General features: G+C 36.2%; 1 protein-coding gene across 1 annotated transcript in view; it reads right to left on the bottom strand.

Moving 5' to 3' along the window:
• Positions 1-16,868, bottom strand: part of ATG3 (autophagy related 3) — a 34,748-nt gene that overhangs the window by 16,184 nt on the left and 1,696 nt on the right. Inside the window, exons 2-4 of the mRNA XM_086406690.1 lie at positions 15,158-15,199; positions 11,263-11,312; positions 8,318-8,388 (exon numbers count right to left, since the gene is read on the bottom strand). Coding sequence (XP_086262816.1) covers positions 8,318-8,388; positions 11,263-11,312; positions 15,158-15,199 — 163 coding nt within the window. The remainder of the gene's footprint in view (positions 1-8,317; positions 8,389-11,262; positions 11,313-15,157; positions 15,200-16,868) is intronic.

Here is a 16,868-nt window from a genome sequence, read left to right as displayed (position 1 = left end):
GACTTCCTTGGCAGTCCTGCTGATATGACTCTGCACTTCCACTGGAGGCAGCATGGATTCAATCTCTGGCCAGGGAACTAAGATCCTGTATGCCATTACAGTCAGTGCAGCAAAAAAAAAAAAAAGCCCAATAAGAAGTCCAATTTTGCTTAGAGCCATTCCCATCATCAATCTACACTTTTTGGCAAAAAGAAATAACAAAATGGAGATAAAATCAAGCATGGAAAAAAATAGTCTACCATAGAAAATCCATAGGAAAAAAAAACTTTACCATAGGGAAAGGCTACCCACTCCAGTATTCTGGCCTGGAGAATTCCATGGACTGTCCATGAGGTCACAAAGAGTCGGACATGACTGAATGACTTTCACTTTCATATAACATTCAGAATGTCATTAAATTTCCAACTTTCTGTCGGAGAGAAGCTAGAAGTACAACTTTAAGCACAAATTACAATCAGTAAGCAAGAGGAACAAGATGGCAGAGTAGCAGGTGGACATGGAATACATCTCTCTCCATGGATACATCAGGAATACACCTTCGGACATAGAAGTGCTTTTCTTCCAAGGAGCAAAGGCCTTTTAATTTCATGGCTGCAGTCATCATCTGCAATGATTTTGGAGCCATTTAGGCTGTCACAAATCAGCTGTTTCCCTCTTAGCCTTAAATGTTTCTCCTGTGACTCAGACACCCCAATGTGCAAATCAGACCTCTGCTTCAGTTCCCCCACTCACTGAGGGCAAAGGATGAGATGGTTGGATGGCATCACTGACTCAATGGACATGAGTGAGTAAACTTCGGGAGTTGGTGATGGATAGGGAGGCCTGGTGTGTTGCAGTCCATTGGTCACAAACAGTTGACATGACTGAGCAACTGAACTGACTGACTATAATGGAATGAGAATCAGACAATCCTTGCCCCAGCCATACATACCCTACATGGCACAGTGGCTGGGAACTGGAGTTTAGGGATCGTGGAGCAATCCCAGGGTGAGGGCTGCTGTTGACTGCGGAGAGATGGACTGAGGGGATGTGAAGAAGGAGTCTGTGGTGGGAAATGCCGATGGAGGAGAGCCGGGCAGCCAAGGAAGCAAGGCAATACGGCTGAGTCATGTGTAGGGGGTAGAGCCATAATCATAATCTCTCTCCCCTGACATGCCAGCATCAGCCCCTGAACAACAGAAAGGCTGGCCCATCAAATGTCTGATGCACTGAATTAGAGAGTAGGACCCCACCCACGGTGCCCCTTTAAGTGCCTGATGCGCCGATCTACAGAGTAGGATCCCAGGCAGGGGGCCCCTCTATGTGCCTGATGCACCAAACAACAGAGAAGGACCCCACACAAGGGAGCCCTGTAAGTGCCTATCTGGGCAGAGCTACTACAGACAAAGACTGGCCAAATAGGCCTTCTGATCACCAGCTACAAAAGGCTCAAAAAAACTGATAGGGCCATAACTCCTGCGGCAGAGGTAGTCCGTGTCCTTGCACACTTGGCGCCGCGAGGGTACCCGCAAGCCAAGCAGCTGCGCTACCTTCATGCTGAACTCTCACTGGGGTAGAGCTGCCACAGGCAAAAAAAAGTCGTGTCTATGCACACAGGGTCTCTTAGGTTATGTCGAACTCTCTGCGACCCTGTGGGCTGTGGCCTGCCAGCCTTCTCTGTCAGGGACAGGGGTTCTCCAGGCAAGAATACTGGAGCATATTGGCCTATGCTGCTGCTGCTGCTAAGTCGCTTCAGTCGTGTCTGACTCTGTGCAACCCCAAAGACGACAGTCCACCAGGCTCCTCTGTCCCTGGGATTCTCCAGGCAAGAACACTAGAGTGGGTTGCCATTTCCTTCTCCAATATTGGCCAATACTAGTTGCCAAACCCTTCTAGAGCACTGTATTTCCTGCTGCCTGAGCCCCCAACTCCTCTGAGTACCTGGTGCTGCCAGAACCCCTGCGACTCAAGCAGCTGCACCACCTCCACACCTGCCCCTCACAGGGGCAGCCCTCCAGGGCAGCCTCAGGAGCAAACCCCAGTGGACAACCCATATCCAGAGGTGGAAATAAAACCATAATTGAAACCCAGGGGCAGTGTCACTAAGGAAAAAGACCCAAACCCTCCTACCAGCTGTACAAGCTGCAGATTAAATCCACACAACCAACTAGGCAGATTTTGAGTCTGTGGAATATAAAAAAGGTCATTGAGAGCTCCCACAAAAGAAAACGCACGAGTTCTGATAGCTGTGGACTTTGGAGGCAAGAACACATACAAGGACCAGATTAGAATCTGAGCTGCCCTCACAGCAGGTCCAGAGATCAGCACAGTGTTAAAGGGCATCCTAGGGAGGTGAGGTGAACTGCGACTCCCAGTGAGGGAAAGTACTCTGACAGCAGTGACTCAAGAAAAACATTTATTCTTATGTTTTGACTTGTTCTGTAGATTCTTCTGGATTTTTTCCCCCCTCCCTCTGTTGTAGTTGTCAATTTTATTGGTACTATGAAATCTAACTAAGCTTTTGAGCCTTTTTTCCCCCTTAAGTCACATTTTTTATTGCTGTTATAAACCTCTGCCTCTATATTGGGCTTTTGCAGTTAGGTGAGTTCTTTTTTAGTTTTAATTTTTTAAACCTATTATTATTTTTCTACATTTATTCCTCCGTTTGCTTTTCCTACTGTTCTTTTCCCCTTGCAGTTAACCTTTAATATATATAAATCTTCTTTATCTATGTCTATTTAACTTTGCATATCTATTTTTTCTTTCTTTTCCTTCTTTATTTTAGTCTCAACATATTTGTTAGTTTTATTTACATTGCTTTCTACCCTAATTGGCACCTTGCTTTAGTTTTGTTTTCCAGTTTGTGCTTTATAAAGTTTTGTTCTGATAGATATAATTTTTGGTTCCCTTTGTTCACCAGGTCAATCTACTGTACTTTATTTTTGTTGGACTGTTTTGAATTTGCTTATGGGTGTATATATACATGTGTATATCCAGTAACACTTTTAATAGTCATTATAAACCTCTGCCTCTACATCGGGCCTTTGAAGTTTTGTGGAGTTTTCCTTTTCTTTCTTTTCTCTTTCTTCTTCTGTATTTTTTCTTTTCTCTATTTCATAATTATAATTTTCTTAAATCTGTTATACTTTCTACTTTTCTTCCTTTGTTTGCCTTTCCTACTGTTCTTTTCCCCTTGCAGTTAATCTTCAATGTATATAAATCGTCTTCATCTACCTCTATTTAACATTGCATAGCTACTCTTTCTTTCCTGTCTTTCTTTCCTCTCAACGTATTTGTTACTATTATTTTCATTGCTTTATTCCCAACTGGCACCTTGCTTTAGTTTTGTTTTCCAGTTTGTGCTTTAGTTAGTGTTGTTCTTAACTGGTAAATATAACCTTTGATTTCCCATCTTCGCTGGGTCAATCTATTGTACTTCATTTTGTTGGACTGTTTTGACTTTGCTCATGGGTATATATGTATATGAGTATATACCATTATTTTAAGTATTATTTGCCTGATTTTATAACTGCCATTTGTCTGAGGTTCATCTTTGGTTTCTCATTTGGGATATTTGTTCTAATCTTACTTAATGCCATAACAAACCACTTGTGGAATCTTCGTTCCTGACCAGAGATCAAATCCTGAGCCTTTGGAGTGGGAGCACTGACTCCAAGACCCTAGATTACCAGAGAACTAACCCTAGGGACTATCAAATAGTGAGAACTCCCATAAAGGAAATCACCTGAATACAAGACCCAGCATCACCCAACCACCAGTAGTACCCTGTGCAGGACGCCTCATCTAAACAAACAGAACAAAAATACAGTCATCAGCAGACAGGATTATCACTTCACTCAGCCTTGCACATCAGAGGAATAACAAACAAATAAACAAACATTCAGCACAAATCTCACCCTATAAGAAGCTTATACAAACCACTAGACCAACCTTAGAGGGCAGAAACCAAAAGGAAGAAAGAATTCAACCTTGAAGCATGGGAAAGAGAGACCTCAAACACAGTAAGTTAAAAAAAAAAAAAAAGAAAGAAACAGCAGAGAAATGCTACACAAATGAAGGAACAAACCAGAAACACAGAAGTCCAAATAAATGAAGAGAAAATAGGCAAACTACCTGGAAAAGAATTCAGAATGATGATAGTAAGATGACCAAAAACCTTGGAAACAAAATGGAAAAAACTCAAGAATCAACTAACAAAGACATAGAATTAAAGAAGAAACATACAGAGACAAACAACACAATTACTGAAATTGAAAATTCTCTAGAAGGAATCAATGGCAGAATATCTGAAGCAGAATGAATCAGTGAGCTGGAAATAACTTTTGAAGGGCAAAATAAAATAGAAAGAATGAAAAGAACTGAAGACAGTCTCAGAGACCTCTGGGACCATATCACATGTACAAGCATTCAAATTACAGGGGTCCCAGAAGAAGAGAAAAAGAAAGGGTATGAGAAAATTTTTGAAGAAATTATAGTTGAAAATTTTCCCAATATGGAAAAGGAAATAATCAAGTCCAAGAGGTACAAAGAATCCCATACAGGATAAACCCAAGGAGAAACATGCCAAGACACACACTAATCAAACTAACAAAGACTAGACACAAAGAAAGAATATTAAAAGCAGCAAGGGAGAAGCAACAAGTAATATACAAGGGAAACCCCATACGTTTAACAGCTGATCTTTCAGCAGGAACTGCAGGCCAGAAGGAATGGCAGGATATATTTAAAGTAATGAGAGGGGAACATCTACAACCAAGATTACTGTACCTGGCAAGGACCTCATTCAAAATTGATGGAGAAATAAAAAGCTTTTCAGACAAGCAAAAGTTAAGAGAATTCAGTACCAACAAACCAGCTTTACAACATGTTCAACGGATTTATATAGTCAAGGACCATAAGAGAAGAAAAAAGATCTACAAGATCAACCCCAAACAATTAAGAAAATGGCAATAGGAACATATATATCAATAATTACTTTAAATGTAAATGATTAAATGCTCCAACCAAAAGACACAGACTGGCAGAATGGATAAAAAAACAAGACCCATATACAGGCTGTCTACAAGAAACCCACTTCAGATCTAAGGACACATATAGACTGAAAGTGAGAGAATGGAAAAATACATTCCATGCAAATGGGAAGTAAAAGAAAGCTGGAGTAGCAATCCTCATATCAGACAAAATAGACATTAAAATAAAGCGATAAGGAAGGACACTAGATAATGATCAAGGGATCAGTCCAAGGGGAAGACAAAACAATTATAAAAATCTATGCACCCAACATAGGAACACCTCAATATGTAAGACAAACACTAACAAACATAAAAGGAGAAATTGACAGTAACACAATAATAGTAGGAGACTTTAACACCCCACTCACACCAATGGACAGATCATTAAAACAGAAAATTAATAAGGAAACACAAGTCTTAAATGATACATTAGATGAGATGGACCTCATTGATATCTTCAGGACATTCCATCCAAATGCAGAAGAATACACCTTCCTCTCAAGTGCACATGGAACATTCTCCAGGACAGACCATTATCTTGGGTCACAAATCAAACCTCAGTAAATTTAAGAAAATTGAAATCATATCAAGCATCTTCTCCAACCACAATGCTATGAGACTAGATTTCAATTACAAGAAAAAAAGTGTAAGAAACACAAACACATGGAGATTAAACAACACATTTCTAAATAACCAACATGTTCCTGAAGAAATTAAAAGGGAAACCAAAATATTTCTAGAAACAAATGACAATGAAAACACAACTCAAAACCTAGGGAATGCAGCAAAAGCAGTTCTAAGAGGGAAGTTTATAGCAATACAATCCTACCTCAAGAAACACAAAAAACCAAACAGACAACCTAACTTTACACCTAGAACAACTGAAAACAGTAAAACAACTGAAAACAGAAGAACAAAAAACCCCCAAAATTAGTAGAAGGAAAGAAATCATAAAGATCCCAGCAGAAATAAATGACAAAGAAATGAAAGAAATAACAGTAAAGATTAATAAAATTAAAAGCTGGTTCTTTGAGAAGATAAAATTGACAAACCTTTAGCCAGATTCATCCACAACAAAAGAGAGAAGAATCAAATCAACAAAATTAGAAATGAAAAAGGAGAAGTTACAACAGACAATGAAGAAATACAAAGGACTATGAGAGACTATTACGAAAAACTATATGGCAATAAAATGGATAGCCTGGAAGAAATGGACAGGTTCTTAGAAAAGTTCAATCTTCCAAGAGTGAACCAGGAAGAAATAGAAATTATGAACCCAACTGCAAGCACTGAAATTGAAGCCGTGATCAAAAATCTCACAAAAAACAAAAGCCCAGGACCAGATGGCTTCACAGGAGAATTCTATCAAACATTCAGAGATGAGCTAATGCCTATTCTTCTAAAACTCTTTCAAAAAATTGCAGAGGAAGGAACACTTCCAAACTCACTCTACAGGGCCACCATCATCCTGATACCAAAACCAGGCAAAGACAACACGAAAAGAGAAAACTACAGGCCAATATCACTGATGAACAGAGATGCAAAAATCCTCAACAAAATTTTAGCAAACAATTCAGCAACACACCAAAAAAGCTCATACACCATGATCAAGTTGGGTTTATTCCAGGAATGCAAGGATTCTTCAATACACGCAAATAACTCAATGTGATACACCACATTAACAAATTTAAAGATAAAAACCATATGATCATCTCAATAGATGCAGAAAAAGCCTTTGACACAAAATTCAGCACCCATTTATGATTAAAACTCTTCAAAAAACGGGCACAGAAGGAATCTACCTCAACACAGTAAAGGCCATATATGATAAGCCTACAGCAAACATTATGCTCAATGGTGAAAAACTGAAAGCTTTCCCCGTAAGATCAGGAACAAGGTAAGTGTCCACTTTCGTCACTACTATTCAACATGGTTCTGGAATTCCTAACTAACGCAGTCAGAGAAGGAAAAGAAATAAAAGGAATCCTGATCAGAAAAGAAGTAAAGCTGTCACTGTTTGCAGATGACATGATACTATACATAGAAAACCCTAAAGACAGTATCAGAAAATTACTAGAGCTAATCAGTGAATTTAACCAAGTTGCAGGATACAAAATCAATACACAGAAATCACTTGCATTTCTATATACTAACATGAAAAATCAGAAAGAGAAATTAAAGAGTCAATCCATTTACCACCGCAACAAAAAGAATTAAATATTTAGGAATAAACTTACCTAAGGAGACAAAAAAAAATGTACACAGAAAATTACAAGATGCTGATGAAAAGAACCCAATCAAAAAGCGGGAAAAAGACCTAAACAGACGTTTCTCCAAAGAAGACATACAGGTGACTAACAAACACATGAAAAGATGCTCAACATCACTCATTATTATAGAAATGCAAATCAAAACCACAATGAGATATCTCCTCACACCAGTCAGAATGGCCATCATCAGAAAGTCTACAAACAATAAATGCTGGAGAGGGTGTGGAGAAAAGGGAATGTTCTTGCACTGTTGGTGAGAATGTAAACTGATACAGCCACTATGGAAGACAGTATGGAAATTCCTTAAAAAACTAGGAATAAAACCACCATATGACCCCACAATCCCACTCCTAGGCATATACCGAGGAAACCAGGGTTGAAAAAGCCACATGTATCCCACTGTTCACTGCAGCACTATTTACAATAGCTATAACATGGAAGCAAGCCCATCAACAGATGAATGGATAAAGTTGCGGTACATATACACAATGGAATATTACTCAGCCATAAAAGGAATGCATTTGAGTCAGTTCTGATGAGGTGGATGACCCTAGAAACTATTATACAGAGTGTAGTGAGTCAGAAAGAGAAAGATAAATATCATATTACAACACACATATACGGAATCTAGAAAAATGGTTCTGAAGAATTAATTTACAGAGCAGCAATGGAGAAACAGACATAGAGAATAGATTTATGCACATGGGGAGAGGGGAGGAGAGGGTGAGATGTATGGAAAGAGTAACATGGAAACTTACATTACCATATGTAAAATAGACAGCCAATGGTAATCTGCTGTATGGCTCAGGAACTCAAACAGGGGCTCTGTATAAACCTAGAGGGGTGGGATGGGGAGGGAGATTCAAAAGGGAAGGGATATATGTATACCTATGGCTGATTCATGTGGTGGTTTAACAGAAAACAACAAAATTCTGTAAAGCAATTATCCTTCAATAAAAAAGTAAAAAAAAAAAAAAAAAAGTTTAGTAAGTACTAAGTTGTTTTTTTTAATTATATATGCAACATAATTCTTACCATTTTTGGTGACCAAAAATTGTTTGCCTGATGGTAGGTAAGCCTTCACTTTCAATTCTTCCCCTGTAGCCCTTTAAAAACCAAAATACAAAAAATATTTTAAAAGGCAAAAACAGAAAATATCACGTTAATCTCAACACCACACAACCCACACCCCTGAGAAAACTATTTTAGGATTGCTTTGGGAAGGATCCAAAAAGTGATGTATCTTGGGGCAATGAAGAGCATAGCAATAATATAAATGAAATGTATTTAAGTGAAATGTATTAAGAGACTGCAGACAGACCAAGAGAATTTAGATTAAATTAAAAAAAGGATAATACGGAACTATATTAAGCAACTATTATGTCTTCCTTGAAACAAAAATAATCTGAACCAGATTTTAAAGTAGGGCTGATCATAAGACCAAGAGGAGGCAGAAAAATAGCTGTATGATGTTGCATAACAAAGTAGGTAGTTGACAAAATTCACATTCATACTCCTGTATTAAAACTGGAACTCAGAGATAAGATGCTTTGAATCACCAGATGATAATGCTGAGAATAATAATGACAGAAATAAACAATAAAACCTTTTACTGAGTGCTTCCCGGTAGCTTAGTTGATAAAGAATCTGTCTTTTGAAGTGCAAAAGACCCAGGTTTGATCCCTGGGTTGGGAAGATCCCCTGGAGAAGGAAATGGCAACCCACTCCACTATCCTTGCCTGGAAAATCCCATGGACAGAGGAGCCTGGTGGGCTGCAGTTCATGGGGTTGCAAATAGTCCGGCAGGACTGAGCGACTAACACTTTCACTTAATTTCTATTAAGTACAGGATCTAGAACTCCAAAATGCATTATTTTCATATAATCCCCAGAAATCTAAGAAGTGAATAATATTAATAGCCCCAGTTTATACGTTAATCAAAAGCTTAAAGAAGTCACCTTGCCCGTAGTCATAAAACCAGAAGGTATAAAGAAGCAAGGATCAAGTTACTCTGGGGCTCCTGCTCTTGAATAGTGCACCCTCTGTGGGTCAGAGCCAGGCATAACATCTCTGATTTGGGGGGCTACTCTGGAATATCTCACTAAGAAATTTCTTCAAAGATTATTCTGAGTTGACTCTTACTAGAACTGGTCGGAGCTGAGGTGGCATGTGGTATCTGTCACAAATATAAATTATTTGGAGTTCTGTAGCCTTAAGCTTCCATCTAAACTTCAAATCATAGATTTGAGCACAATATAAACCTAGTAAATGCCCCCCAAAAATCTGTCAGGCTTCTAGGATTTTTTAGACCATTCCCAAGCGTCAAACTCAACAATGAAACGGTAATGCCTGAAGTTCTGAGGGAAGATGATATAATACAGTCATGATGGCACCTGTAAACATGAACATATAGCACAGAAATGGTCGGCTTCTAGCACAGATTTAAAATAAATTGTTCCTCTAGCCCCAACAGTTCAGTCAAAAGCATAAACACTGGACTGTGATATAACTGAGTTCTAAGTTACAATAAAATTATTTCAACCATAATTCATGAAGTGGGAACTATAAATACTATCTGCTAAACAATGATTCTGTCCATGGATATCAACCCTTAAAATAATACTATAAATTATATAATTAGACAACGAAGGACTACAACAATCAAATCTGAATAAAGAAAATGTATATCTATCACATATGTATTGAAGAAAATCCTTTAGTTCTTTTCCTGCAAAATGACTTATTATTTTAAATGTTATACACCTATTTGACTTGAAATATATATTGATATACTGTAGATCAGAATGTAACTAAATACAGTTTTAACAATTTAGAAGGTGGGGAAAAGTCTAAATCTGAGAGCTTCTATGATATGAACACAATTTAAAATATGGAACAGAAATATACACAGGAAAGACAAGACATAAAAGTAAATGAACCTGACATTTCAGTCTTTCTTGGTACACAGGAAACAATGTTCGAGAAGTAGAACTATTTTGGATGTGTTAAAATATAAAAATTAAAGGTAATAGAACAGGCCACAGATGAAATAGAGTTCCAACTGTGATTTTAAATAGTTTACTTAAGCTCTTTAGAGAACATTATCAATTAGAACCTTGTTAATCCTAAAATCCCTGCTCCCCAATCAAAACTCTACCTTTCAACTACAACTGAAAAAGTGTCACTGGGAAAAAAAAGATGTAACAAGTTGAACCACTCATATCCAAATAAGATAATAATTCCAAACAGTTCTAGCCTAAATAAAATAGTGTGCCAGTATTGAGATCACTTCTTCAGCTACTGCCAGGTGGCTTTATCATAAGTACTCAAAGTAATGAAACTAAATTTATTATTATTCAGATATTTTAAAGATACATTATGAGAACTGCTAAGTTGCTTAAATTATTTATAATTAAAAGAAAAGTTAATGAGAAAAACAAAAATTAGAAAAGTCTGTTACAGATAGATTTCCAATCAAAACTTTATTTGGTATCATGAATCCCTCAACTTTTGAGCTAAAATTCCTAAAATTGGGGAGAAACTTTTGAACTTCAAAGAAGTTCTTATGGTAAAGAAACATGAGATTCTGAAAAATTCTGTATCTATTAATGTCATAAAAAATTCAATATTTTAATTTGAAAAATAATCAAAATTATTAAATTTTTGAAAATATTTTTTAAAGACCTACCACAAGAACTGACCTAAACACTGTTAAAGAAAGGGAATACTGGCAAAGGAAGGCACTGATCTCAAAGATGTCCATCTCTTGTGTTAGCACAGCAAAACAAAACAGGTGTAATGTTCAATTTTTCTTTAGTTATTTCACTTTGAGTAATACTGGGGCACTATTTAAAAGAACAATCTACAAGAGGAAAATTAAACTGGTTATTCTAATTTTCATGCACCAATCTATTTGTAAACTGCCATACTCATGAAGTCATACCTTTTATGAACTTTTTTCCTCAATCAAGAGTACTTACCATTGCCATGTTGGACAGTGGTGGACTAAGTGATCTCCAGCTGCCACAAACTAGTCAAGATTTAGAAGAAATATGAAAAAAAGGAAAAAAGAAAAACTGAACATCACTGAAAGTAAGGTGGCAGAATACCAAAGGGATCATCTTGTGCAATCTTGTTACAAAATAGTCAATTAAAATGTAAACAGCACCAACGTGCTCTACAGCCTGAAGATTTATTTTTGAATATGTATTAAAACTACAAATTTTAATACCCAAAAAAGTCCAAATTAATCTTGGTAGAGAAAATATTGAGTGCTACTAATTTTTTATTCAATTTTAATCACTGGATGAGATAATGCCAAAAGCATACAGCATCATGAAATAAATAAAAGTAATACAACAGTATTTTAAAACACCAAAACCACTTTATGGGTGAATAAAATGAAGAGAGATTCTTGCTAACAGTTGAAAACTCAATGAAGATCTTTGAAAAAATTACCAAATAAACACAGTTCTATTATGAAAGAATAGTTTATTACCTCATAGTGTACAGTTTTTCTTCCTCATTTTTAAAAAAAATTTAAGTAACATAATTTTGAAAGCTTTTTCACACTGTTAAAGCAATCACTAATAAAAGAGAGAAATGTACTGCCAACCAATGGGAAAAAGTTTGAAGCTTTTGAATTGAATTGGAAAACAACATGACAATTATGAAATTGAATCCTAACAAATCTTGGACTTTTTGGTCAGGCTGAATATTGTACAAGTTTTTGTTTTTCTTCAAAAATGAAAAACAGACTCAGGAAGAAATAGTTTAACCTTCTGAAAATTTCCATTATACGTGAGCATGGACTGATCTTAATTGCAAGACAGAAATTCTGCTTATTCTTAAAAGCAGAAAATGAGTCTGTTAAGCATAACTGCAGTGTCCTGACTCAAGCAATACACACACTTTCCCAATTCTATTTCACAACAACAGTTCTAACTTAAAATCATGTAGTGTTCATATGTTTATTACATAGCAAAAAAATTACATTATCTTTAATCTTCTATTGCCTTTCTGAGAAAAGTATATATCTATATATGTGATATCCTATTTCAATTTGAGAGTAAAACTTAAGAATTCTGTAACTTCTAAGAAGATAGATTAACAAGATTTAACAACATACTCTCAACAGCAACTTTACAAAATGTTTCTACTCTTTTATTTAAAGAATTTATTGACTATTTAAAGTGATTAGGTAAAGACAAAAACCCAAAGGAAAGCAATACTCTCTTCCCCAAGTTTTATGCATTTTGGGTCACTGCAACCAGATGCTACATAACAACTCTGTGGTTATCAGGAATTAATTCATCACTAACACAAAAGTATTAACAAAATGCAAGCAAAACAAATAATTAAAAATTTTAAAATTCTTTAATAGTATTGCTTCGAGGTCACAAGACTCTAGTATTTATTCCCTAGCACCTCTGGTGACATCTATTGAAAAAATAACAAAAACACTGTAAGATAAGGAAAACTATAGAAGAACATAGCACCACAATGATATTTAGCATATGGTACTCTTGCTCTCGTTAGTGGTGGCCATTATTTTTATTACACGCTTCCTATGTTCAAATGAAAGATTCAAATTTCTAAATTCTCAGTACTGCTTACTCTTAGTGATTAAACACTGGATAACTCTAACAAGATGGAATTAACGTGAACATTCTGATAAGCAGCTTTATTCTTCAAGCTATCCTTTATTACTAGTACTCTACTTACTCAAGCCATATATATGTTGTACAATAAAGTATTTTTAGTCCAAAAAGTACCATATTAATGCTTATCCCTTGTTTTAAACACAATACTTCCACATCTCTCAATGAAAACAAAAAGACAGCTAAATGCTGACAGCCAGAAGCCCAAAAACAGTAAAAGGAAACAACTCAACAGATCAAATCAGTATAGTATTTCCATCAAACCAGTCAATCCTAAACGAAATCAATCCTGAATATTCACTGGAAGGACTGATGCTGAAACTCCAATACTCTGGCCACCTGAGCAAAGAGCTGACTCATTGAAAAAGACCCCGATGTTGGGGAAGACTGAGGGGAGGAAGAGAAGCGGGTGGCAGAGAATGAGATGGTTAGGTAACATCATTGACTCAATGGACATGAGTTTGAGCAAACTCTAGGAGACAGTAAAGGACAGGGAAGCCTGGAATGCTGGAGTTTATGGAGTCACAAAGAGCTGGACACGACTTAGCAAATGAACAACAACAAAGCATTTTATGTCTTCTGATCTTCCTTCTTCTTCCTCTAGGCTCATTCTAAACTAAATCCTATAATTGTGCTCTATTCTCAATCCAGGATTATGTGGTTGGTACCCAACTGAGCTAGTTTTTGCTGCGCATTTTTTTAAAAAGGGGAAAATTTATAACTCACTTCATGATACAATTAAGTGCAATGTAGGATTAGTAGCTGTTTTAAAATGGCTTAATCCTATTCAATAACCACAGGCTTGCATCTCTAACTCCAGCTATCCATTCATCAATGTCACTTTCACATAGAGGAGATAAAGCCAAAAATAAGAAAAACAGCATACAATCATCTCTGCTCTTTATTTCAGATACCGAGTTTTAAGACTCATGTCTAAATTATACCTGGCAAGAACATCATTACTATCCTTAAGCTCAAAACTCAGTTTTACTTGGCATTCAAGGTATTAAACTTATGATATCTAAGGCAGACAGGTCCTTTAGAGAATGTCAAGACAAAACTCCTCATCTTGAAATGAGGAAACATGAGGCCTGTGCCTAGATAGCTTGATTTGTCCAAGTCAGAATAGGAGGGATAAAATGGGTCCAGAAGGCAGGCCTTCCAGGTTTTGTCAGTACCACCATGTGTTTTCACTAAAAATAAAGACAATTTTAGATGTAACTGTCGGTTCAGCACACCATTCTTTGAACTTAAAAGGATTTGGGACTGAAGAGATTGCATCACAATTGAAAACTGAAAAATCAGTTAATTCTTTGACTTCAGGTCTTGAAATTTACAACATGATCATGTAACATAGCTCATTTCAAAATGTTTCTTTCAAAACAGTGAGTTAACTTCCATTGCCAATGACAGGTACTTTTAACGAGAGCTAAAGGTGAAGCTTAAATTATTTGCCATTCATCAACAATAAAAAATAAATGTGATGTAACTCTAACTACTCATAAAACTGGAGTCCAAAAGGATTTTTAGACCAGAATTTATTTCTCTGAAGACAACAAAATAAATTATCTAAAGAAAAAGAAAACTTTTATTATATAGGCTTCATGAACATGCAAAATGATTCCTCAAAACATAATTTTATGTTAAAAGGTCAATAAAACACAATTGGTCTATAAAAGAGCCATGAGTTTCAGTATTAAGCAGATACTATTGTTTGGCTAGTAGAAAAAGTGAAAGAATGGTGAAAAAAATCAGTGTTAAGTATGTAGCAATAAAATATGTAAGCTGAATACTGATAGAAAACTTAATATCCAAGAATCAAGCCAAAGTTTTCAAATGGAAAGCCGTGAATACTCATGTTTGGGGTAGAAAGAATCAAGACACAACAAATAACAGAGTCCAATGCACAGCTCAATATAATACAAATATGATTGAAGGATAAATGACTACAGGAGTCTTTTCCATTTCTTCTCCCACCCTCATTTTTAAATAAAGAGGAACTATAGAAAAGTATGAGAAATGACAAACTGGGAGGGAAGTTACACTTTCTTTTATGGGAAGTAGAAATCCTTACAAGATTGCTAATACAGTCAACAGGATCTAATTTTACTCAAATCAAGATTAAATTTCAAGATGTTTTCTTATAAAGCAAAAAAGTCACCCAGTTTTCTGTAACTGTAGAATGTAACAGCTTTATAATATCTTCAATACTCACCTCTTCTGGGGTGATAACTCCTGTTTCCTTAAACTTTGATTCCTAAAGAGAGTAAAAAGAATAACAGTATTACACTGTCTCACTTTCAATTGAACAAACATTTGTGGGCAACTATTTGCCTGGCACCCATCTAGGTAATGGAATGACAAAAAAAGAATCTGTCACTGGTACCTGACCTCAGGATTATGTAGCAGAGGAAACAGACATGAAAATAATTAAAATACAGTGTGATCAATGCTACACTAGAGCAAAGCTCTTTGGAAAAACATTCAAAGGTTTATACAAACACTAAATCTCAAAATAATTTTGTAAAATGACCAAATATCATTATTTTACAAGTAAAAATATCTTAAGATGTTTAGACATCTTACAATTCAGCCAATGTCTCACTGAAATTGAGTAATATTAGAAACCAAATCTAGAAGTCCTAAACCATTTAATACTTTCCCATTATTTTCATCTCCATCAATATAGTATACATTATACTCTCCCTAAAGCAAGGATGTTACTTATCAAATTTTTCTAAAGTTTAAGTTTTACATAAGATTTTATGGTAGAAATCTACAAAAACAAAGATCCATTTATGAACATTACTGATTCAAAAAATATCAAATAATATATACTAGGTACTATTTGTGTAATAGGGACATACAGTGAATAAAATAGACCAAATGCATCCTTGTCTTCATAAGAAGTTTAAACTCTAGTGCAGGGAGAAAAGCCAAATGGTGATCAATACCAGGAAGAAAAATAAGGCAGACAGGATACTAGTGGAGGTGGAAAGAGAGAGATGGTTATTTCAAATAGGATGGTGAGGGAACAAAGACTTCACTGCTGGGTGACTAGACAGTAGAGACCTTAAGAAAAAGAAACAGCCAAATGTTGAAGAGCATTTCAGAGCAAATGCAAAACCCAAGGCAAGAGAGTTCTTTTTTTTTTTTTTTGAGAGCTCTTGATAGATAATATAGAGGTTAGGCTGGTTTTTAAGCAAAAGTGAGCAGGAGTGAGATAGGACCCTTTATCAAACCAGTATGGGCTTCCCTGGCAGCTCAGTGTTAAAAGAATCTGCCTGCCAATGCAGGAGACTCCAGTTCAACCCCTAGGTCAGCAAGATTGCCTGTAGTAGAAAATGGCAACCCACTCCAGTATTCTTGCCTGAGAAATCCCACAGACAGAAGAGCCTGGTAGGCTACAGGCCATGGGGTCACAAAACTGTTAGAACCAACTCTGCGACTAAACACCACCCACAAAACAAGTATAGGCTTGAAGATCCCTGTAGAGACTTTGGCTTTCACTATACATATGTCTTTCAAACCACGATTTTTCTTAACTTTTACTTCCTAAGAAGAAATCATTCTATCTTTCCCAGAAATTTAGTTTTTTCTCCTTGCCTTCCCATGTCTAGTAGGAAACTATCAATACAAGAATTAGTTTTGTAAACAGGGAAGTTTGCACAGGGAAGAACAAGAAGAGGGTCATTAATTCTTTTTTCCTTATTACTAGAACTACATACTAAGAAGCTAAGACATTTTTTCAGTTTGGTGAACAAGTAGAACGCTTCCTAAAAACATAATCTTTTGTTGTAAGTTCAGTAAAATACAACTGGTCAATACAATAGCAGTTTCATGTTTAAGAGGTCTTTTACTCTTGCTCCTCTCTCCCTGAAACTAAAAAGTTTTAATAAGCATGTATTATTTAAATACTGTATGCC

The sequence above is a fragment of the Bos grunniens genome, chromosome 1 (genome assembly GCF_055505025.1).
Source record: "Bos grunniens cultivar Pamir isolate PY7600 chromosome 1, Bosgru_T2T1.0, whole genome shotgun sequence".
Taxonomy (NCBI): Eukaryota; Metazoa; Chordata; class Mammalia; order Artiodactyla; family Bovidae; genus Bos; species Bos grunniens.
This window is presented reverse-complemented; position numbering and strand designations above follow the sequence as displayed.